We start from the raw sequence: 23914 nt of genomic DNA, 5'->3' as shown, positions 1-23914 counted from the left end.
ATAATTGAAAAAGGAGCCAAGGGAGTCAAGGGCTACCTCCGACTCAGAACTGTCGTCCAGTTCAAACATACTGGAAGCACTTGGTTTTTTCTTGTTTTTCTTGGCAGTCTTCTTGGCGGCTTTCTTGGCAACCCTGGCCTTTTTGGCAGCTTCATGATCATATTGCTTTTCCCAAAAATCAGATTCAGCCTGTGAAAGTTATCAGAGTTGAGTTAAGAGAATATTTGAATAATGAGGTAAAAGTAAAAAGATTTAGAAACTCACATCTGGTGGCGGATTAAGTTTGCAGAAAGGGTTCAGACCCACTTTGCTGCAGTCTTCTAATTCTTCATTCAGAAGGGTCTTTGTCATTTCAGTGATTGCTTCATTAGTTAAACACACGGAACTATGGCGCAGTGGATCTTTCACACCACCCGTGTAAGTACACATTAAGCCGGGTCGGCGACTTAAGGGTATGATCCGCCAAGAAACCCAGCACCAAACTCAGTCAATGCTAGTTAACCCGTTTCCCAGCAGAGCCTTGACCTTTGCAATGGTGGAGGCAAGCTTTGCACGTTCAACAGCAGTGAGCTTTTCAGGAAGATGATGCTTTAGGTCAAGACGCTGGACACGCTAACCCGGCCGGCAGTGGATTCTCATCAGCCGGAGAGGTGTCTTTGCAGTAAAACCATGTCTGGTTCCAATCTTTGGGGTGACTCGGCAAGCAAGCATAGGGGAAGATAGCACCTCTTCTTCGTTGAATCGAGATACCACCGAGTTCTAAGCTGGGTCCGTTTGTAAACTCGTTTTGGATCTGTAGCAGTTCAGAGAAATGAAATAAAATCTTAACCTAAGGTGGCGACAGCAGAAAAGTGGGGATGCCCAGATGAGATCTATTGCAATTAGGATATATTCTAATATTAAAAAACAAGTGCTAAAACTGCTACCGCACAAGATCTGTGTTGTTTTCAGATGAAAACCATGCAATCTAGGAAAGAGAAGGAGGAACGGTGATGAACGCCGACGAACAGTGAAACCCTAAGGCAGATCTATTAAGAAGAAAGGTGAATGCTTACCGACGCTGATGAACAGCAGAGGGGCGCCGCGATGTTCTGGTTCGTTCAGGGTGATGCAGCGGCCGGAGTTGAAGCAATGGACGAAGGTCGACGGCGGCGGAGCTCGGGCGCGCTGGAGCGTTGCGAGGAGGAAGATGAAGACGAGCAGGCAAAGGGGGAGAGTGAAAAGACGACCCGTGGCCCTATTTATAAGGTTGGAAGGATAAGTGGTATGCGCGGGAATCGAGGAGACAAGAAAATGGATATGTGACGGCGTGAGCGCCTCGATTTTCGGAGGTTCATTAAAAGAGAAGATTTATTAAGATTTGGGCCATATGTAATATTAATAACAGGTTACGTCATGGCGAGTTACCACAATTTCAGGAGATGACATCATGGCGGGTTACAATATCTTGCGAGAACAAGTGAAGAAGGATTTTTCTTGAAGTGTTGAAGATTGACATGAACAAGTTCAAATCAACCTGGGGCCTAATGTTGGGGATATAACTAATGGGTATGACCCGCCCTAAAGTGGCCGGGTTATACCAACAGCGGTTCATATCATGAAGCCCATAAAGATGTTTAAGAGGGCGGTTCACTATGAAGACTCGTTTGATGGCCTAGAGCCCAGAAGCGATTTAAAGCCCATAAGTGTAAACCGCCATGTATGTATGACTTGTATTGTAAGGCATGTATATTTGGTCACCGAGCCAGACACGTTGTTATGGGCCGGCCGGGACTCTGTAAGCCGCGGGGCGTCAACCTGTGTATATAAAGGGACGACCAGGCGGCGGTTTAGGGAAGGAGAGAACAGATCGAAAGCTAGGTCAAGCGTATTCGCTCTCTGGTAATCGAAGCATAAGTAATACCACCTCCAACTGAATTAGGCCTTTACCTTCACCGCAAGGGGCCGAACCAGTATAACTCCTGTGTCCTTTGTCCTGTTTAACCCCTTTAAGCTAACCTAGTGCGATGGCTCCACAACTAAGTCCTCATACTAGGACATCTGCCGTGACAATTCCACGACATCTACTGTTTTGTTTGGTAGCTTTCTGGAGTCTGTTTTGTACTTGGAGGTTGTGTACTGTTGTGATTTTTTTGCTTTGCAATGGAATCGGGGCTGGGCCCTCTTCTTCTAAAAAACTATATATGGTTAAGCTGAATATTTCTGTTCTGTCGGTACCTACTGGAAAGAGGATTTGGAGTCTATGTTATGTGTTCTGTGGCGCTCGCACTGTCCGCAGCTCGTCGGAAACCTTGCAGACGAGTGTTGCCGAGCATGCCCGCCGAACAGTTTTGCTTCGGGTGCAATCTCGGAATTAAAGGTCAATCGGACGCTGTTAGAGCATCCGCAGCCGCATTGTTGCCATAAAAATGCCCTTTGTACGCGGACACTCGTACGCGTTCGTGCAGAGGACCCGGTCACCCGTCATGTGTCGTTCGCTGCAACCACATACCTCAAATATCATATCTGCAATCCATACTATACCATACAACACAAAAGCTACGTACCACCTCTCTACTCGTCATCGAAGATGTAGACGACCTCCGTGCAGGCGCCGGACGGACCGGCTTCCTGGTCATCAGCTGTCGCCCGCAGCTCCGGCTCCTCATCAGAGTCCAGCTTGCTTCCTCTAGCTCCACGCCCGCCTGGCGAAGGTAGTGGTGGTTTGCCTCCATCTCAAGCTTCGACTAGATGGAGTCGACGATGGCTTGCTGCTCGGCTGCCTCTTCCGCTTGGGCTACCTCAAGCTCGGTCAGCGCGTCGCTCATGCCGAATCCGGCAGCCAAAGGCGCTAGATCTGCCTTGCCTTCCTCCTCTTCCTCCTTCCTTGGCTCTAAGTCCTTTATGTCAGCGTCCGGCTCCTCCTCCTTCGGAGAGTCAGGAAGCAAGCCTACTGCAATCCGAGCGCCGCGTCGTGACTGGATCTCTGTTAGGAGCTCCAACCGGCGCTCCGGAATGAGCATGGCGTAGGTGGTGATCTGCTAGTGGGCCATGGCTACCGACGGATGGCGAGCTCCGAGCGGATTGGGAGTGGCGGCGGACGGCGAGGGTAGAAATGGGAATGTCTAGGGTTAAGGGGCCGCAGACCGGCTGAAATAGCCGGACTTGTCCCCTGAGGCAGCTCGCCGGAGTGGCAGCATGAATGCGTCCTCACTGGACCGACTTGGTTTCGACATGTGTTCGTGAGGGTCTCGCCCGTTAGTCCGACACGCCCAGGCGTGTCCGGGCCTCCTCATACTGCCTCAGATATGAGCTAGATATGAGGGGTGCTAGTCAGCCTGGACGTATAGGGCCAGTTTGAGTAGTCCGGTTGGATCGCAATTTTGTGACAAATCACTGACCGGGCTATCAGCCCATGCAGATAGGGGTCATTTAACGAGCCGGGTTGTAGATGCTCTTACGGTCCAAAAGCAAATCCAACAACTCTCCTATCTCTAAATTAACAACCATTTACGGGAAGCTGAGGCAAAAAAAACTCAACGACAGTTCTCGTAAATTGGCCATAACTTTAAGAGATCGTGTAAAAATGGCATTTTCTTTCAGCAGAATTATTTCTGTATCTTTTTGGCGGGCTAAAAGTTTAGCACCTACCACCACGTGCGCCACACCCCTACCACCGCCCCGATCCTTGCCCCCCTGCCAGCCCACCACTTGTCCGCCTCTGCCAGGCCAGGTCCCCGCGCCGTGATCCCGGTGTGCTGCCTCGGCTGCTGCTGCGACTGGGGAGCGCCAGCGTCCCCTGTTGCGTGTCTCCTCCCCTGTTGCCTCGACTCATCCCCTCCTTCGCCTCCTTTGCTGCCCCGCTCCAGCCTCCGTCTCCAAGTCCTAGTTCAAGAAACCGACGCGACGACGGTATTTGAGGAAATTCTTCACCCAAATTTTTGTATGTTTTAAAAAAAAGTGTATGACAATGAGGTTATCATAGTTTTTCTTATTGATTGTAGATAAACGCACTTGTTCAAACTTTTTTTGACGACTCGTCTTCGGACAAGGATGAAGAAATCGATCTTGTGATGGCTATGTATGCAAACACGACTGCAAACAAGAAGCCGGAGTGGGGTGGTTCAGTGCCTGGTCATCTTGTCCTCCGTCGGAACAAGCAAGCCGGTCACGCGAAGCTATTGGATGACTACTTTGGTGAGAATCCAGTATATGGTGCAAAAACGTTCAGGAGAAGATTCTGAATGTCAATGAGGTTGTTCTTACGCATTGCGCGTGTCGTCGAAGAACATTGTGTATTCTTTCAACAAATAAGAAATGCAACTCGAGGTCACAATAGTTTGAAAAAAATCGTGCAGCCGTGAGAATGCTTGCATACGGATGTCGAGCTGATTCTATTGATGAATGGAAGAGAGTATTTGCATTGACAGTTTGAAGAAATTAACGAAGTCCATCGTTAAGATATTTGGAGAAGAATATCTTCGAGCTTCAAATGAAGGGGACACCATAATGGAATATATCGGGACTGGGCAACTTTTGGGAAAACAATATCAAACCATCAAGGTAATGAGAATACTCACTTTGCTAGGAGACAAAGAAGCATGTAGAAAGGATGTAGAGCAACTTTTGTCAAGACAATATCAGACCCAAGGTAATGCTCACTTTGCTAGGAGACAAAGAAGCATGTAGAAAGGATGAAGGGCGAGCGCGTTTGGGGGTTTTCAAACTCGTTTTGGCAGTGTTCATGATCCTGCATGCTTTTGGCATCAAAAAGGCTTGTGACATACCATGACCACCTGCGTGATATTTCATGCATGATCATAGAGGATGACGTACCACCAGTTCAGCGCGAATCTCTTGAACGGCAATTGCAGAAATTACTTGAATGCATCGACGGATAGAAGGCCACCCTGATCATGAATGGAAACATAAGTTATGTTTCATAAAATGTTGCCTTCAAATTATTAAGTATTTAAGTTTGATGTATCATTGTTTGAACTATTATGATGATAGTAGACACATGCATGTGTCATTAGAATTGTTGCTTATTAGGAGAAGCCCAAAAACTCGTTTTACACGAAGATTTCAAAGGTAGCTCCAATAAATAAAGTACACAAATCTTTTCTTTTGATGAGTTGTGCGCAGAATCACTATGGAACCCAGCATATACAGAACTCACTAGGAGAAGTATCCCACAAAAACAGTAGTCACTACTAGACTTTCCTAGCCGCTAACCTGACGAGTGAAAGAGAAAGACATGTACAAAGGGAAACACGTTACTTTTAAATTTCCCACGATAACAAGGGACTGCTAATGCTGTAGTAAATTAAAAAACCCGGCTTCAGCAACATATAATCACCTGATAGACATTCACTAGAATCTCCAAATGCACACATTTGATAAACGGAACAGTTCACCAGGTAGAAAATTTCAAATGAGGGTAGCAGAACTGCATGCATAACAAAGGTTTACCAACCAGATTGTACTATCAGAGTTACCAAACTACTTAAAATACGACAGAGGTTTCCCAAAACTGATGGCGCACGAAAGCTCTGATATCTCTTAGTATTTGATCGGAGCCAGGATCTCCAGCTGAGTTCCCAACTTCTCCTCGGCTGCCTTCTCGGCCTTGACGCGGAGCTTGGCCAGTTGCTTTCTCCTGTCGTAGGAGACCTTGGCCTTCTCCTTCCTCTTTTCCTCCAGCTCCTGAATACAGGCCAAAGAGCGATGAGAAACGGTATGCACAAACATCAGCACACAATGAACAAAACCTGGCAATGGGGGATGTACTGTAATTGTAACATTAATCTAGAACTAAAGAGCCTCGGAGATCTTGGTGGTTAAGATCATCAAGTGGGATAAACCCATCAAGAGTAGCAAATATTTTGATAACATCACAGGCTCATAGGAAAATAAAACACCAGCAAAACTGTTGAATGAATTGAAACCCAAAACAGAGCAAAATCTCTTAAAGAGCACAAAATGGCATAGTCTGTCTGAAGTAGCTGGTTGTGATAATCATGAAATATCAGTGGAATTCAAACAATTTTCTTCATCACGCAGAAGCATGCAATTGAACCCAATAGAACACAAAGAGCAACAAGGTTGCGACCAAAATAAGAAGTGCATGTACGGCCAGTTATAAAGCAGTGCAAATGTAATTCAGGAGATGCCATGATCCGTCAGAAGTAGCTGGTTACACTAATCATGAAATATCAGTGGGAATCCGAACGATTTTCTTCATCACCCAGGATCATGCAATTCAACCAAAAAGAATACACCGAACAACAAAGTTCATAACCAATGTAGGAATGCATGTACGGTCAGTCTAAAGCAGTAAAAATGTGCAAATGTAATTCAGGAGATGACATGATCCATCAGAAGTAGCTGGTTATAATAATCATGAAATATCAGTGGGAATCCGAACGAGTTTATTCATCACCCAGATCATGCACATCTAATTAGCCAGCAGAACACAAAAAAGAGGATTCAAACTGTATTGCCAGGAGGTTTGCAAAAAACTAAGAAAAGTATTGTTCATTGCCCAATCATGAAGGAGTACAAATGTGCAAATATAATCCCAGAGATTGCATGATCCGTCAGAAGTAGCTGGTTGTAATAATCATGAAAAATCAGTGGGAATCCGAACGATTTTCTTCATCACCCAGATCATGCACATCTCAGCCAGCAGAACATCACAAGTAACATAAGTAACACAATGATTGCAAGCATGAGCAAACAAAATTCTTAACAGTACTAAAAGCATGGTCTGTGACTGGTTTCTAAAATCTGTGGGAATCAGCATAAACATTTTTTAATGCAGAAAAAATCGTTTACCGCAAGGAGAGCTTATATGACAGAAGCTGAACGCGTATCTATTAGAGTACCAGCAAATCAGATTGAACTTTCATAGATTAGGACAACTAGACAACTTTAGTTAGCATGACAGAAAAAACTAATCGTAACACACTGGTAGCAGTCGAACACTAGCAACTAGTGAGCACTGAAGAAACAGGACAAGGAAACAGCATACCCTGATGGTGTCGGCGTAGTTCCATCCGACCTCCTTGGAGAGCTGGCCGAGGAGGCAGTACCTGTGCCCAGGCTGCAGCCTCAGAACCCTGCAAAACCACACGACACGTCAACATCAAACACACATACAAGACGCACGCCGAGATCTAGAAGACAGTCGAACAACGACGTACTTGAGCGCGTCGGGGATGACCATGCGCTTGGTCCTGTCGTACGGCGGCGGCACGCCCTCGTACGCCTTGAGCCTGGCGAGCGCGGCCTCGCCCCTCGCGGTCTTGTGCGGAATCATACTGCAGAGCGCCACCAAACACGACATCGTCAGAAACGCACAAACCCAAATGGACACGGCGACGCACGTGCATAGGCGAGGCGACGGATCTAGGCGGCCGCGGCGGCGTCGCCGGAGACGTACCCGCGGATGGTGCGCCAGAGGATCTTGGCGGGGGCGCGGAAGTGGATGGGGCCGTGGGAGGGCTTGGTGTTCATCCTCTTGCGGAGGAAGCGGAGGTACTTCATCTTCTGGCGGACGAGGCCGCCGGACATGCAGATCTCCTCGCAGCGGACCACCACCACACGCTGCCCGTTTAGCAGCTCCTTGGCGACGATCGACGCCAGGCGGCCGAGCATGTGGTGGCGGGCGTCCACCACCACGCGCTTGGCGCACACGCCGGAGCCGGACACCATCTCGCCTCTTACCTGGCGGCGGCGGCGCTACTAGGGTTTGGAGTTCGGGGGTGGAGGCGGAATGGAGAGGAGTGCGCCGCTTAGGGTTTCTTATTTATAGATCTCCGCGTTTAGGGTGTCTTGCCTGGGCTAGTTGCTGGGCCGCTCCGGTCCGGGCCGCAGTGTTAAATGGGCTAGGGTTATTTAGATTTAAAAGGCTTTATGAGGTTGGAAAAAGTTATTCTGCGCTGACGGGCTTGCTGAATGATTTTGTCTGATATACATACGGTTGTGGGATGTCTCAAAAAAAAAAACATACGGTTATGGGTACACTAAAAAAACATACGGTCGTGGGTTAAAAAAAACATGCCAAATGTTGTAAATGAAGTACTAAAAATACTCCAAATATTAGTTATGAGTACGTTCTAGCAGAATGAAAATGATGACCTTCAAAATGACAATGTCATCTGAAATGAAAAACAAATGTGTCGAGGGAGGAATTATTTGTAAAAAGCTTTTGTCCATAATTTAAATGGCTGATAATATTAGGAGAAACAAACAGGCTGGTTCAATTTTCTAAACTAAATTATTATTATTTTCTATCATAGATGATAATTTAATTAAGTTTAAGTTTATGATAGTCGGATTGCGCTATTCTCGTATGCGTGAATATAGCTTTGCGAGCTTTGATTTCATGTTTGGCAAATTATGTTATGATCTGACTAACTCCTAAAACACACATAGAAACATTACGTGTCACAAAGATGAATCCATACATGTTCTGTATATCATAACCCAAAAAAAATGTCAAAGAGCAGTTCAAGCACATGGGACAATCATACTCCGCAGCAATACTACTTTTTAGAAGTGGTGTAGATGTTATCTAGTACTAGTTTTTTTTAAGCAATTCAAAACAAACGGGATAAACACTGGAGTAGAACCGTTAAGGCTAGCAAGAAAATGGGTACAAGAAATAAAAGTACAACACAGACCCACAGCACTGCCCTGGTAGGAAAAAACATAAAAAACTGGAAGAAGAACTGAACAAATACAAGGCGGTGACAAACAATTTTAAAAAGTTGAGTCACCATCTCAAAATTCATTCATATTCACTTGAAATCATCCGTACAAGTTATAACTGTTGGTGCCCAAAATCCAATCTTCGATCCACCAACTTTTTCCATAACCCACGGTAAAATTAGTTTGGAGGTCAGGTATACAACAAACATGCTATAACTTGCCCTCATGTCTGAAGAATCGACACAAGATCAGTCTACTAGTCCGCCTCACTACATAGTGGGAAGTTCAGGCACAAGTTAATGCGCCATACTCTTTACCAGCTATTTCAGCATAGAAGTTCCAATGTGGATCACTCTGTGTAATAAAAGGTTGACCAAATGGATTATTGCGAACGTAGCACTCAACATCATCTGCAAAAACGAGTTTCTCCAGATACATGCGAAGATCTCCACCGGGACCTGCTTATCGGGAATTGTAATTTATATGCATCAATAGGCTGTAGTAGTGTAACAGGTAACTACATTGACATGAAATGGTGAATGCATACCCAATGAATTGTCGTTCCGGTTAAGATAGCTGAATGGCTGAGGAAAAATGGCAGTATGTGGCTGCATAACATAGGCATGAAAATATGCATTATTCAAATATGGAGATGATACAGTTAAACAAGACACTGGTATATGAAAACAGCTGAGAAAATACCGGATTACGCAGAGCCTTGTAAGGAGAATCGTCCACAAGTAATGTATTGGAAGGTGAAAAGTCCCCCTCCTTCCATGGAAGACCAGGTTCTTCCTTATTCCACAGTTTCTTCAATTCCTTCAGTACTATTGGTTTGTGCACGTTCTCCAGTGTGTTACGTCCAGTCACTGTGCATTTATCCCTGGCCTGACCATTTGAACGTTATAAAACATATCAGAACCAAAATAACATACAGTAGAGCATGCCCACCTACCACAGGTTCGTTTCTGTTACTTACCCAAGAAAACAGTAGGTGTGGTTTGAAATCTCTCATGAGGATGTCAACAACAGAATCAACATTTTTCCTAGAAAAATTATAAACCCCACATTAGTAAACATGGAGCAATGAGGATTAATATAAATCCCACGTAAGTAAGCATGGAGCAATGAGGATAAAGTAAAACAAATCTGAGGATAATAAATCGTACCGTTTCCTTGAGGACCATACACCTAGCTCGAAATTTTTTATGCAGAAGTTGAGAAAATCATCACAGTAAGGCCTTCGGAAGACTGGTAGAAAGGTGTAGTGCTATATTAATATCATCTGTGACAGTTCTATATCTGCATTTTCGCAAATAATAATTATGGACAATTGTACAAGTAACTTTACCTAGTTTCCTTCGAACCTTTGCATCAGCCATGTGAGCATTGTGGAAATCTTCATTGATATCCGCAAGAAGGCCATTGAGATCTAGAATAAGAAGCTTTTTCTTCCGAAACCCTGTCAAGGAATCTCTTGGAGGGAAGGACATTCTAAGCTTTTCACTATATGCCTGAGCTAAATTTGAAGGGCTTATCCGGTCATTGTTGTGATTTGTTGATAAGCAAGTTCGTTCTTTCTCCTGCATTTCATTTCTTTCGGTACTGGTATGATCCAAATAACTCCTTCCAAATCCATGCTCTGAATTCCTCCTGGCATCTGATTCATACATGTTCATACTGTGATGAACACCTTCCCTAAAGTTAAGGTCTGGTCTTCCTCGCTGAAAGAAGTTTGCACCTTCATCGAATGGATACGATTGGTTCCTCTGAAATCCATGTTCTGAATTCCCCATGGAGCCTGATCCATAGATATTCATATTGTGATGAAAACCTGCCCTGAAGTTAGGGTCTGCCCTTCCTAGCTGAAAGAAGTTTGCGCCTTCATCGAATGGATACGACTGGTTCCTCTGAAATCCATGTTCTGAATTCCCCATGGCGCCTGATCCATAGATGTTCATATTGTGATGAACACCTGCCCTGAAGTTAGGGTCTGGCCTTCCTAGCTGAAAGAAGTTTGCACCTTCATCAAATGGATACGACTGGTTCCTCTGAAATCCATGTTCTGTACTCCCCATGGCGCCTGATCCATAGATGTTCATATTGTGATGAACACCTGCCCTGAAGTTAGGGTCTGGCCTTCCTGGCTGAAAGAAGTTTGCACCTTCATCGAATGGATACGACTGGTTCATCTGAAATCCATGCTCCGAATTCCCCATGGCGCCTGATCCATAGATGTTCATACTGTGATGAACATCTACCCTAAAGTTAGGGTCAGCCCTTCTTGGCTGAAAGAAGTCTACACCTTCATTGAATGAATACGACCGGTTCCTCTGCAACCCATACTCTGGATTCCCCATGCCTCCTGATCCATACATGTCCATACTGTGATGAACACCTGCCCTTAAGTTGGGGTCTCCCCTTACTAGCGGAAAGAAGTTTCCACCTTCACTGAATGGATGTGACTGGTTCCTCTGAAATTCATATTCTGAATTCCCCATGCCTCCTGATCCATAGATGTTCCTACGGTGATGAACATCTGCCCTAAAGTTACGGTCTGCGTTTCCTCTCTGAAAGAAGTTTGCGCCTTCATTGAATGGATACGATTGGTTCTTCTGATTTTCAGATGGTAAGACCTTTTCTATTCCAGCACTATTAACTGATGTATGAAGAATAGCCTCTCTCATACGTTTACCAGACCCGAAATTCTTGTGCTCTTCTGAGATGTTTGGCTGGGAAACGAGATCAGAAGGTTTGGTAACATCTTCACTAACTGCACTCTGATAAACTTTTTCTTCAGTTGATGAATGTAGGCAGTTGGTCTTCACATCTGCATCAACTATAACACCTTGAGGTGGCATCAGAGACACATTACTACTTGCCCATTGGTTGGAGTCAAGCACGCATGAACCCAAGGATGTTGCAACATTCTCAGTTTCTTTCTCTTTAAGTGGACCAGGCAGAACTTCATCACAGTTCTTTTGAATGGTACTGTCTACATTCAAATTTCCCCCATCTGTGGTCTCTGCATTAACTACTGTCAGGGATACCTCATCTGGATTTTTCTTTAGTCTCAAACCCATGCATTTAGGAGCTTCTGTATTGTTCTCAGTTACCATCGACGCCAAACAAGAGGTACCTGTGCTAATTGGCAAAGAAAGATCATGTGAAGTGCTTGTGTTATGAACATGATTACTGTTCTCTTTTCCTCTACTTCTATTCTTTTGCCTCTTCTCCTCCTTCAAGCTGCTAGAGTTAAGAGAAGATCTGTTATTGTTTTCCTTCAATTCTTCCGAGATCCCTGCCAAATCGGCATTCTTCCTGTCTTCACATGCTGGATCTTCGTTCTAAAAATCAATATTAACATTAGCGTTTCAAGGGACTACTAACACTAGTACTTCCCACTTCCTGGTATGCTGCAATTATTACGAAAGCAACTTACATCGGATTTCTTCAAGAACTTGCTCCTTGCATCTTTGGTTTCTACCACAGAGACCTCACGTGCGTGAGATTTGCTGCCAGCACTAGGAACATGTACTGCCTCTTTATTTCCAGGCTGAAAATTCCTCTTCCTTGTCCCATCTGAGTTTGCTGCCTGCTTGGAGGTGGTCTGCACTGAACTATCACCCAAATGTGCTTCTGAATTCCGGGGTGAATCTTCTCGAGTTGAAATAGCGGCTTCCTTGCCATTCTCCGGATTGCTAATAGCTGTGTCATGTAGGCCTCCTTGAGCATCAGCTTGTGTACTGTCAGTGGTTTCTGCAAAATAATAGTAATGCAATGAGCTTATCTTTACTCAGGTACAAAAACTCAAATTTCCCAACCCCAGGTTGAAGCTCAAGTAAAAAATAAACAGTATGAATGTGCCTTTTTTTTTGGCCGTGTAGCGTTTAGATGTGTCGCTTTTATGTTAGAGGAAGATGCTAAGCTGATAGCAAACCGTACAAAACCAAGAGAGAAAACAGAAACGTTGTCCTACAAAACAGGAAAGGAAAACCACAAACCCACAAAACTGCACATCTCTTCTCCGGCTGCTGACAGAAACATTATGAGAAAACTCAGAACCTTACACGGCTTCACAAATGTTAGCTGACTTATTCGAAATCGTAAAGGAAGGTACTACTGGCTTGTCTAGGATGACGAGCCCGGGAGCGGCAAATACTACCGCAGATTACCGCGGCCTCTTGTGAAACGAAAGCAAGGCACGATAGCACGATGAGCCGCGAAATTTTCCGTCCAGCGAATACCGAACGGCAGCAATGGTGGGACGGAAGCACAAAAACCCTCCTCCTGCCCGCCGCGCAGAGTCGTACCTGTGACGGGAGCTCCCTTGGACGCGGCGATGGCGCTGGCGGTGGCAGGGACGCCCGTCTCCTCCGACGCGTCCGTGGCGGCGGCCTCCGGGGCCGCGGAGCCGTCCGGGGGCCTCGACGGCGGGCTCGCCGCGGGCGGCGGCGGATCCATCCGGATCTGACGTCGGAGCGGAATCGAGAAGCGGGACAGGGAGACGAGGGGACGGGAGGGACGAGGAGGCCCAAAAAGCGCGTGCTGGCAGAGGCGGTCAGGACTCAGGAGGAGGCAAGAGGAGTGACGACGACGCCAATTTGGTGTGCAGCCTTGGCTGGCTCTGCCTCGTGCTCTACCAAAGTCGTACCAATGGCGGAGCAGGGGTGTCGCCACCGGTTCGAATTGACCGCTCTGGTCTCTGGGTCCGAGCTGACCCAGGCCCCCGTGGGGACGACTCGGGTGTAGTACTACGAACCGTTCTCCTTCCTGTCAGGAATTTCAAAAAGAAGTTCATGTTTTGTTTTTTTGGTTTTTTTATGGTTGGTTTTTACAATAACACTCTTTTTTTTACACTTGGCATGCGTTCTTTATATTAATTTAGTTTGGTGTAGATGCTTAATTTAGTTTGGTGTAGATGCCCACTTGGTTCGCACGGGCTAGGTGGCAAAGGAATCGTGCGGTGCACATCTCAATCTAAATAGTACACGTCAACCTAAGATATATGGGATACAATCAGATTCGTTGTCATAAAAATACAATTATTACATGCCATTTAAAAAAAATCTCAATGAGCTGCCATGAGTTTAAATTGTAGGCATGCTTGTAGGATCAACGAAGCAAAAAATTACGTCTACCTCGAGTATATCTAAATAGGGGCACCCTTTTAGGTGATTTTCCTGCCTTCTCATGAAGCATGTCACCCGAATTGTTCTAGCCATTGATGCAGCATAGATCGGTAGTCTATAGCCGTCCGATCAAGTGTTGGTCAAATTTACTAAGAGCTGCCACCGCCGAGTGAACATATACTGTTTCGTTCTTTCCGCTCGCTGCTGGCCCCCGACACCATCTTTTGGCCTGGGTGTAAGATTTGCTAACAAGGTTGTTTGTGCGAGCCCATGGGAAATAAAAGCTCGTACACATCAAGCTAGCCCATATAACTATTCGCAGTAGGTTTCCAGGGTTCGTCTTCCAATTCCGCTTGCTGCCGCCACTCTCTCTTCCGCTGCCATGAAACGACATCCACTAATACACATGAAACATCAACATTCAATGCCCTCCAATACCCCGCCCTCTAGTACCTTGCAAAGGCAACCAGCCGCAGTCTTTAAAGGGACGTCATCAACCACAAAAGGTTGCTCGGCTCCTCCTACCTTCCGAGCTAGCCTCCAGCCGTCAACTCTGGTAGTTGGATGCTACCTATTGTCAGCCACCGCCAGCCTTTCATTTCCCCGAGCTCATGTTTTTGAATTTGCCATCTTGAGCTTCGGATCCAAAGGTGTCCGCCGCTAGGAGCCCTCCCGGTTCCGGAGTTACTGTGCCACGACCCACCCTTCACCGGGCAGACGATGCCGCCCCCACAAGAAGCCGTCGCCGCCCATGCTCCCCCAACCAGCCCATGCTCTTCTTAATGCTCCCCTTGATCTCACGAAGAGCGGCTTCTCTGGCTTGGTCTTGCTTTGCTTGGACTTGACTTTGGCTCGTACTTGACGGGTCCAGCTATATTGAGGTAGCCACTCCCTGGCAAGCCCTGGCTAAAAGTGCTAGTTATCGACTAGAGGGGGGGTGAATAGGCGATTTTTATGAAAGTCTTCAAAACATGAGAGTTTTGAAGACAAACAATAGAAATGAACCTATTGATATGCAGCGGAAGGTAGACTACACTAAGCAAGCCATAATCAAGTATGCAATGAAGTGAAAGCACGAAGACTAACATCAGCTAGGTAGTAAAGATCAGGATGGAAGATAGTATGAAGCCAATCAATGATAGTAGTCACACAATGAAGTCAAACAAGTAGTGCAAGCAGGCAATGACTTCACGAAGACAAACTGTAAGTAAAGAGAGGGAGAGGATAGAACCAGTCACTTGTTGAGGACAAGGATTTGTTGGACCAGTTCCAGTTGCTGTGACAACTGTACGTCTGGTTAGGGAGGCTGAGATTTAACTCAGAAGACCGTGTCTTCACCATATTCCCCTTGAGCTAAGGACACCCAGTCCTCGCCCAATCACTCTGGTAAGTCTTCAAGGTAGACTTCCAAACCTTCACAGACTTCGTTCACCGGCGATCCACAATGACTCTTGGATGCTCAGAACGCGACGCCTAACCGGCTGGAGGATTCACAGTCCTCAAGTGTAACAAGTCTTCAGGTCACGCGGACAGAAAGACTTCAGTGATGCCTAACACTCTTTGGCTCTGGGTGTTTGGGCTTTGTCCTCGCAAGGATTTCTCTCTCTCAAAAGCTTCGGAGGTGGGTTGCTCTCAAACGACAAAAGCCATGCACTAACTCTGAGCAGCCACCAATTTATGGTGTAGGGGGTGGGCTATTTATAGCCACTAGGCAACCCGACCTGATTTGTCCGAAATGACCCTGGGTCACTAAGGAATTGACACGTGTTCCAACGGTCAGATTTCAAACACACGCGGCAACTTGACTTGGGCTACAAGTAAAGCTGACTCATCCAGCTCTGGATAAGATTTGCTCTCATTGTCTTCGCTCAAAGACATAGGATTTGGTTGAGCATCACTTCAGTCACTCTGACTTTGTTCACTGGGACTCCACTTAACAGTACGGTGGTTCCTATGACTCAACAAAGAAGAAAAGGAAACGACGAAACAACTAAGTCTTCACGCTCCATAGTCTTCACGCGATGTATTCTCTTGTCATAGTCTTCAATGTGAATATCTTCACATACCACCATTGTCTTCAATGTCTTCATACATTTTTAGGGGTCATCTCCGGTAGGTAAACTGAAACATTGAGGGACTACTACCTGTGTTATCCTGCAATTCTCACAAACACATTAGTCCCTCAGCCAGGTTTGTCGTTAATACTCCAAAACCAACTAGGGGTGGCACTAGATGCACTTACAATCTCCCCCTTTTTGGTGATTGATGACAAACTGGTTGAAGTTTTCAACGGGGATAAAAGTATGTGAAATTGTAAAGGATAAAGGTATTGTCTTCATAAGTAGCAAAAGGCTCCCCCTAAAGATGTGCATATAAGTAATTTGCTTTTGGAATGCAAATGCACATGGCAGGTTGTACTTGTGGAGATCCTCTTCAACTTATGAAGACAATTCATCATGCATGATTTGATATAACGAAGATAATGACATGCATAATGAAAAATGGAAGTCTGCAATATGACTTCGTGCGGGATTTATCATCACACACGAGGAATTTATCATCGCATCACAGAATAGCAAACAAGTAGCAGACGACCATCAAGTTTAAGTGTTACAACTCAAAGATCCAAATGTATCAAAAGCGAGAGTTGTAGACACTTGGCAAAATATAAAGCAACCGCCCATATGGACCCACTTGAAGACTATCAACTCATATGCTTCTCCCCCTTTTGTCAGTAAGGACCAAAAAGGTTTGAAGACATAGAGCCTCTACTCGTTCCCAGAAGGAGTAGGAGAAGCTGCAGGGTCGGCGTCAGGGTTTGGCGGTGCAGAAGAACTTGGTGCAGTGTCGACACGCGCTGAAGTTGGAGGTGGTGAAGTAGCATCATCTTGATCATCTATGACTCTGTCATTCACCGTTGCAGCTGAGGAGGAATAGTCAAAGTCTTCAAGAGACGGAGTTCGACGCAAGACAGCATTCCTTGGAGGAGTGGAGTCAAACTTGAATCTTTCAGTGAAGCCATTGTCTTGAAGATCTGCTTCAGCACTCAGCAATGTCAAACTCTTCCATGACCTCCGGCAGGTTTCATGTGTAACAAAGGCATTCTTGGTGGCAAGATTGCGAATGCGATTGACGTCCACCAAGAGGCTTTGCATCTGCCGCTTCAGCCAGTAGTGATGCTTATCCTGTTTCTGATGCAGGGCAACGAGAAGCTCTCAGTCATTGAGAACACGAGATCGCTTCCGAGGCCGTTGAGCAATAGTGCTTTCAGTGGCTTCAGTTTGAGCAGGGTGAGGCAAGCGTGTATTGCTAGCCAAAGGATAAACACGAGTGACGGCATGGACTCCTTCAATGGGCTATGTGAAGCTTTGGTGATCAGCATTGTGAAGACAAACATGCTCCTTGGCAGGCTCGGGGTATATGGCTTCAACAGACATATCAACCTCTGGCAGAAAGATCCGATGGTTGTGAGAAGAGGGCTGATAGTTGACAGCTGAATGAAGCTTGATGAGGCGCATAACCCATGGAGCATAGAGCTTCAGTCCAAAGAGATCAAAGCCTGATGCAGCCAACTGCCTGATGAAGAAGTCTTGAGCATTGAAGCTGATGCTGTTGAAGATATAAAAGACCAAAGTCTTCATTGCTCCTTCAAGTTTCGCTACTGAAGAATGTCCTTTGATAGGCCATAGAGTTCGCCTGATGATATGATAAATAGTGCGGGGCAGATACTCTAGGTCTTCAACAAAGAACTCCTTTGGGTAATCAGCGTCATGTGGCAGAGGCTTCATCATGCTCAGCATTTGGCTCATGTTGGGCTCTGGCTTCTGAAAGATGCTCTCCAATGCATTGCAGTGAAGCTGACAACCAGGTTCATATAGTTCACCTGGAGTGGGCAGACCAGTGAGCTCAATAATGTCAAGAGCTTTAGCTTCATGGTGTACGTTGCCTGTCATCCACTCAAGGACCCATGTCTTCGGATCCCTGTTGTAGCCGCGAATGTGGAGGGTGGCATAGAATTGCAGCAGAAGCTCTTCATTCCAATGCTCCTTATCAGTCACAAAATTTAGCAATCCAGCATCACGGAAGCAGTCAAGGGCTTCTTCAAGGCATGGCAATCCAGCAATGGCTTCACAGTCAAGACGCATATGAGGGAAGATGCGCCCTTGATCATAGAGAACACATGAGTAGTAGTTGCGCTGCTGATAGCTCCAGAACCGATCAGATGAAATCCTTGGCTTGGAATAGGGGTTCTTGGCGCTATCAAAGAAAGTGTTGTGCGCAATGAAGCCATTTGCATTGAAGGACCCTGGTGAAGTAGCAGTACCTGGAAACCTGGGCAGTCTTGGCTTTGGCTTCTGGACCTGAGGCCTGTGATGTCTACTACGCAACCTTCTCCTTGTAGACGTTGTTAGGCCTCCAAGTGCAGAGGTTTGTAGGACAGTAGCAAATTTCCCTCAAGTGGATAACCTAAGGTTTATCAATCCGTGGGAGGCGTAGGTTGAAGATGGTCTCTCTCAAACAACCCTGCAACCAAATAACGAAGAGTCTCTTGTGTCCCCAACACACCCAATACAATGGTAAATTGTATAGGTGCACTAGTTCGGCGAAGAGATGGTGATACAAGTGCAATATGGATGGTAGATAAAGGTTTTTGTAATCTGAAAATATAAACACAGAAAGGTAACTAATGATAAAAGTGAGCGTAAACGGTATTGCAATGATAGGAAACAAGGCCTAGGGTTCATACTTTCACTAGTGCAAGTTCTCTCAACAATAATAACATAATTGGATCATATGACTATCTCTCAACATGCAATAAAGAGTCACTCCAAAGTCACTAATAGCGGAGAACAAACGAAGAGATTATGGTAGGGTACGAAACCACCTCAAAGTTATTCTTTCCGATCAATCCATTGGGCTATTCCTATAAGTGTCACAAACAACCCTAGAGTTCGTAGTAAAATAACACCTTAAGACACACATCAACCAAAACCCTAATGTCACCTAGATACTCCAATGTCACCTCAAGTATCCGTGGGTATGATTATACGATATGCATCACACAATCTCAAATTCATCTATTCAACCAACACATAGAACCTCAAAGAGTGCCCTAAAGTTTCTACCAGAGAATCAAGACGAAAACGTGTGCCAACCCCTATGCATAGGTTCATGGGAGGAACCCGCAAGTTGATCACCAAAACATACATCAAGTGGATCAATAGAGTACCCCATTGTCACCACGGGTATCCCACGCAAGACATACATCAAGTGTTCTCAAATCATTAAAAGACTCAATCCGATAAGATAACCTCAAAGGGAAAACTCAATCCATTACAAGAGAGTAGAGGGGGAGAAACATAAGATCCAACTATAATAGCAAAGCTCGCGATACATGAAGATCGTGCCAAATCAAGAACACGAGAGAGAGAGATCAAACACATAGCTACTAGTACATACCCTCAGCCCCGAGGGTGAACTACTCCCTCCTCGTCATGGAGAGCGTCGGGATGATGAAGATGGCCACCGGTGAGGGTTCCCCCTCCGGCAGGGTGCCGGAACAGGGTCCCGATTGGTTTTTGGTGGCTACAGAGGCTTGCGGCGGCGAAACTCCCGATCTCTTCTGTTCCCCGAAGGTTTTAGGGTATATTGGTATATATAGGTGAAAGAAGTACGTCAGGGGAGCCACGAGGGTGGAGGGCGCGCCCAGGGAGGTGGGCGCGCCCCCTGCCTCGTGCCTCCCTCGTTGCTTTCCTGACGTGCACTCCAAGTCTCCTGGATTTCTTTCTTTCCAAAAATAACGTTTCCGAAGGTTTCATTCCGTTTGGACTCCGTTTGATATTCCTTTTCTTCGAAACACTAAAACAAGGGAAAAAACAGGAACTGGCACTGGGCTCTGGGTTAATAGGTTAGTCCCAAAAGTAATATAAAAGTGCATAGTAAAGCTCATAAAACATCCAAGATGGATAATATAATAGCATGAATACTTCATAAATTATAGATACGTTGGAGACGTATCAACATCCCCAAGCTTAATTCCTGCTCGTCCTCGAGTAGGTAAATGATAAAAGAAATAATTTATGAAGTGTGAATGCTAGCAGGTGCACAAGTTTGATGAATGATAATTTCAATCACCTTTTCTAGCACCATCATATGTCATAACAGTAGCTCAACTCATAAAACTTTGCATGATCAAGTAACAAACTATTCACATGTTAAAGTATAGATCATAAACTTTCTTGAAAACTAACAAACCGTGTTATTAGTCATCAAACAATTACAATTCATCTTATTTTCAGGAAGAGTCTATGTCAGAGCTTTGATTTAGCAAACTCCACATACTCAGCTATCATTTAGTCTTCCATGATTGCTACCACTCAAAGCATATTTTTAGAACAAATAGTATTCATCGAACACAGAGAAGGGGAGGGGCTTAATATTTCGCCTCCCAACCTTTTACCTCAAGGGTAATGTCAACAGTAATAATTCATGATCAAATATATTTGAATGGCCATATATGCTTAGATCTTTCCATCATATGATGCTTGCCAACTAAAGAGTAGGTTGGAATGAGAAGGAATACTACTGACTCTTGCATAAAAGTAAAAGATAGGCCCTTCACAGAGGAAAGCAGGGATTTGCAGAGGTGCCAGAGCTCGAAGCAAAAGTAGAGATGAAAATAATTTTGAGAGGTATGCTTTCATTGTCAACATAACGACCAAGAGTTCCCAATATCTTCCATACTACATACATTATAGGCGGTTCCCAAACAGAAAGGTAAAGATTTTTACTCCCCCTCCACCAACAATCATCAATCCATGGCTTGCCCGAAACAACGGGTGCGTCCAACTAACATCAATTCTAGGGGAGTTTTGTTTGCAATTATTTTTGATTTGATTTCGATCTTTTGATCATGGGACTGGGCATCCTAGTTACCAGCCATTTTCTCGTGAATGATGAGCGGAGTCCACTCATCGTGAGAATAACCCACCTAGCATGGAAGATACTGCTAGCCCCTAGTCGCTACATGAGCGATTCGGGCATACAAAACAGATTATTATTTGAAGGTTTAGAGTTTGGCACATGCAAATTTACTTGGAACGGCAGGTAAATACCGCATGTAGGTAGATATGGTGGACACTCATGGAAGAAACTTGGTCCAAGGAATTTGGATGCACAAGCAGTATTCCCTCTTAGTACAGATATTTTGGCTATCAAAGGATTCTAAATAGCAAGCACCACATGTTAGAGGATCCATAACAATATAACGTCTATACAAATATACCCAAGGATAACTCATTATGTTGTCTTCCTTGTCCAACTTCAACTAATTTGCCCAGGTTTGTAAATAATTAATGGGGCTCACAATCATAGAAGATGTCCAAGATAGTATATTTATATGTGAAATCTCTCTTCCTTCAATATTCTTTCATGAATTGTTCAAGTGACCAATACAATGTTTGCTAACCTTCAAAAAATTTACCACCTCTACTTCTTATATGTGAAGGCATTACTCCCCATGGAAAAGGCATATGAAACATATATAATTTCAGATTTATGACATTCAAATCATTCAACCATTTACTCATAGGATATAAGTGAAGCACACGAGTAAATGACAAACTACTCCAAAAAGATATAAGTGAAGATCAATGAGTAGTTAAATAATTATGTAGCTATGTGAAGACTCTCTCTCATTTAAGAATTTCAGATCTTGGTATTTTATTCAAACAGCAAGCAAAGCTAAAGAAAATAAAATGATGCTCCAAGCAAAACACATATCATGTGGTGAATAAAAATATAGCTCCAAGTAAAGTTACCGATGAACGAAGACGAAAGAGGGGATGCCTTCCGGGGCATCCCCAAGCTTAGGCTCTTGGTTATCCTTGAATATTACCTTGGGGTGCCTTGGGAATCACCAAGCTTAGGCTCTTGCCACTCCTTATTCCATAGTCCATCGAATCTTTACCCAAAACTTGAAAACTTGACAACACAAAACTCAACAGAAAACTCGTAAGCTCCGTTAGCAAAAGAAAAGAAAACACCACTTCAAGGTACTGTAATGAACTCATTCTTTATTTTTATTGGTGTTAAATCTACTGTATTCCAACTTCTCTATGGTTTATAAACTATTTTACTAGCCATAGATTCATCAAAATAAGCAAACAACACACGAAAAACAGAATCTGTCAAAAACAGAATAGTCTGTAGTAATCTGTATCAAACGTATACTTATGGAAATCCAAAAATTATAAAATAAATTGGTGGACCTGAGGAATTTGTCTAGTAATCATCTGAAAAAAGAATCAACTAAATAGCACTCTCCAGTAAAAAGTTGAAGCTAATCTCGTGAGCTCTAAAGTTTCTGTTTTTTACAGCATGATCATAAAGACTTCACCTAAGTCTTCCCAAAGGTTCTACTTGGCACAAACACTAATTAAAACATAAAAAAACACATCTAAACAGAAGCTAGATGGATTATTTATTCCTAAACAGAACCAAAAAGCAAGAAACTAAAATAAAATTGGGTTGCCTCCCAACAAGCGCTATCGTTTAACGCCCCTAGCTAGGCATGATGATTTCAATGATGCTCACATAAAAGATAAGAATTGAAACATAAAGAGAGCATCATGAAGAATATGACTAGCATATTTAAGTCTAACCCACTTCCTATGCATAGGGATTTTGTGAGCAAACAACTTATGGGAACAATAATCAACTAGCATAGGAAGGCAAAACAAGCATAACTTTAAAACTTTAAGCACATAGAGAGGAAAGTTGATATTATTGCAATTCCTACAAGCATATATTCCTCCCTCATAATAATTTTCAGTAGCATCATGAATGAATTCAACAATATAACCAGCACCTAGAGCATTCTTTTCATGATCTACAAGCATAGAATTTTTATTACTCTCCACATAAGCAAAATTCTTCTCATTCGGAATAGTAGTGGGAGCAAACTCAACAAAATAACTATCATGTGATTGAAAATTAAGATCAAGATGACAAGTTTTATAGTTATCATTATTCTTTAAAGCATACATGTCATAAAAATAATCATCATAGATAGGAGGCATGCTTTCATCATAGTAAATTTGCTCATCAAAACTTGGGGGACTAAACATATCATCTTCATCAAACATAGCATCCCCAAGCTTGTGGCTTTGCATATCATTAGCATCATGGGTATTCAAAGAATTCATACTAACAATATTGCAATCATGCTCATCATTCAAATATTTTATGCCAAGCATTCTATGTAATTCTTCTTCTAGTACTTGAGCACAATTTTCCTTCCCATCATTTTCACGAAAGACATTAAAAAGATGAAGCATATGAGGCACCCTTAATTCCATTTTTTGTAGTTTTCTTTTATAGACTAAACTAGTTATGAAACAAGAAACAAAAAGATTCGATTGCAAGATCTAAAGATATACCTTCAAGCACTCACCTCCTCAGCAACGGCGCCAGAAAAGAGCTTAGTTGACGGGGTGTGAGTGCCGCTTACCTAGCCTCCCCGGCAACAGCGCCAGAAAAGAGCTTGATGTCTACTACGCAACCTTCTCCTTGTAGACGTTGTTGGGCCTCCAAGTGTAGAGGTTTGTAGGACAGTAGAAAATTTCCCTCAAGTGGATGACCTAAGGTTTATCAATCCGTGGGAGGCGTAGGTTGAAGATGGTCTCTCTCAAACAACCCTGCAACCAAATAACGAAGAGTCTCTTGTGTCCCCAACACACCCAATACAATGGTAAATTGTATAGGTGCACTAGTTCGGTGAAGAGATGGTGATACAAGTGCAATATGGATGGTAGATAAAGGTTTTTGTAATCTGAAAATATAAAAACAGCAAGGTAACTAATGATAAAAGTGAGCGTAAACAGTATTGCAATGATAGGAAACAAGGCCTAGGGTTCATACTTTCACTAGTGCAAGTTCTCTCAACAATAATAACATAATTGGATCATATGACTATCCATCAACATGCAACAAAGAGTCACTCCAAAGTCACTAATAGCGGAGAACAAACGAAGAGATTATGGTAGGGTACGAAACCACCTCAAAGTTATTCTTTCCGATCAATCCAT

At 44.1% G+C, this 23914-nt stretch overlaps 2 protein-coding genes, 1 non-coding gene and 4 pseudogenes across 3 annotated transcripts; all 7 read right to left on the bottom strand.

The window, feature by feature from the left end:
- Positions 1-5319: 5319 nt before the first annotated feature.
- Positions 5320-7778, bottom strand: LOC109737919 (large ribosomal subunit protein uL13w). Its single transcript, XM_020297037.4, has 4 exons — positions 7424-7778; positions 7185-7301; positions 7013-7100; positions 5320-5685 (listed from the first exon to the last, which is right to left on the bottom strand). Exons 1-4 carry the CDS (start codon positions 7693-7695, stop codon positions 5542-5544), a joined length of 621 nt encoding a protein of 206 aa, XP_020152626.1. The 5' UTR covers positions 7696-7778; the 3' UTR covers positions 5320-5541.
- Positions 5800-5882, bottom strand: LOC120965618 (small nucleolar RNA SNORD24). Its single transcript, XR_005758662.1, has one exon. It is a non-coding gene; the product is annotated as a small nucleolar RNA SNORD24 (small nucleolar RNA).
- On the bottom strand, positions 5970-6044 carry LOC120965672 (small nucleolar RNA R12; annotated as a pseudogene).
- On the bottom strand, positions 6157-6233 carry LOC120965670 (small nucleolar RNA R12; annotated as a pseudogene).
- LOC120965667 (small nucleolar RNA R12) lies at positions 6352-6427 on the bottom strand (annotated as a pseudogene).
- Positions 6574-6649, bottom strand: LOC120965665 (small nucleolar RNA R12; annotated as a pseudogene).
- A 965-nt stretch (positions 7779-8743) lies between the features above and the next one.
- Positions 8744-13443, bottom strand: LOC109737918 (uncharacterized). The gene is made up of 8 exons (XM_020297036.4): positions 13008-13443; positions 12137-12453; positions 10046-12041; positions 9864-9945; positions 9674-9740; positions 9397-9582; positions 9242-9302; positions 8744-9152 (listed from the first exon to the last, which is right to left on the bottom strand). Exons 1-8 carry the CDS (start codon positions 13156-13158, stop codon positions 8980-8982), a joined length of 3033 nt encoding a protein of 1010 aa, XP_020152625.1. The 5' UTR covers positions 13159-13443; the 3' UTR covers positions 8744-8979.
- Positions 13444-23914: the final 10471 nt, after the last annotated feature.

The sequence above is a fragment of the Aegilops tauschii genome, chromosome 5, assembly GCF_002575655.3.
Source record: "Aegilops tauschii subsp. strangulata cultivar AL8/78 chromosome 5, Aet v6.0, whole genome shotgun sequence".
Classification (NCBI taxonomy): Eukaryota; Viridiplantae; Streptophyta; class Magnoliopsida; order Poales; family Poaceae; genus Aegilops; species Aegilops tauschii.
The sequence above is the reverse complement of the archived record's forward strand: the minus strand, read 5'-3'. Positions and strand labels throughout refer to the sequence as shown.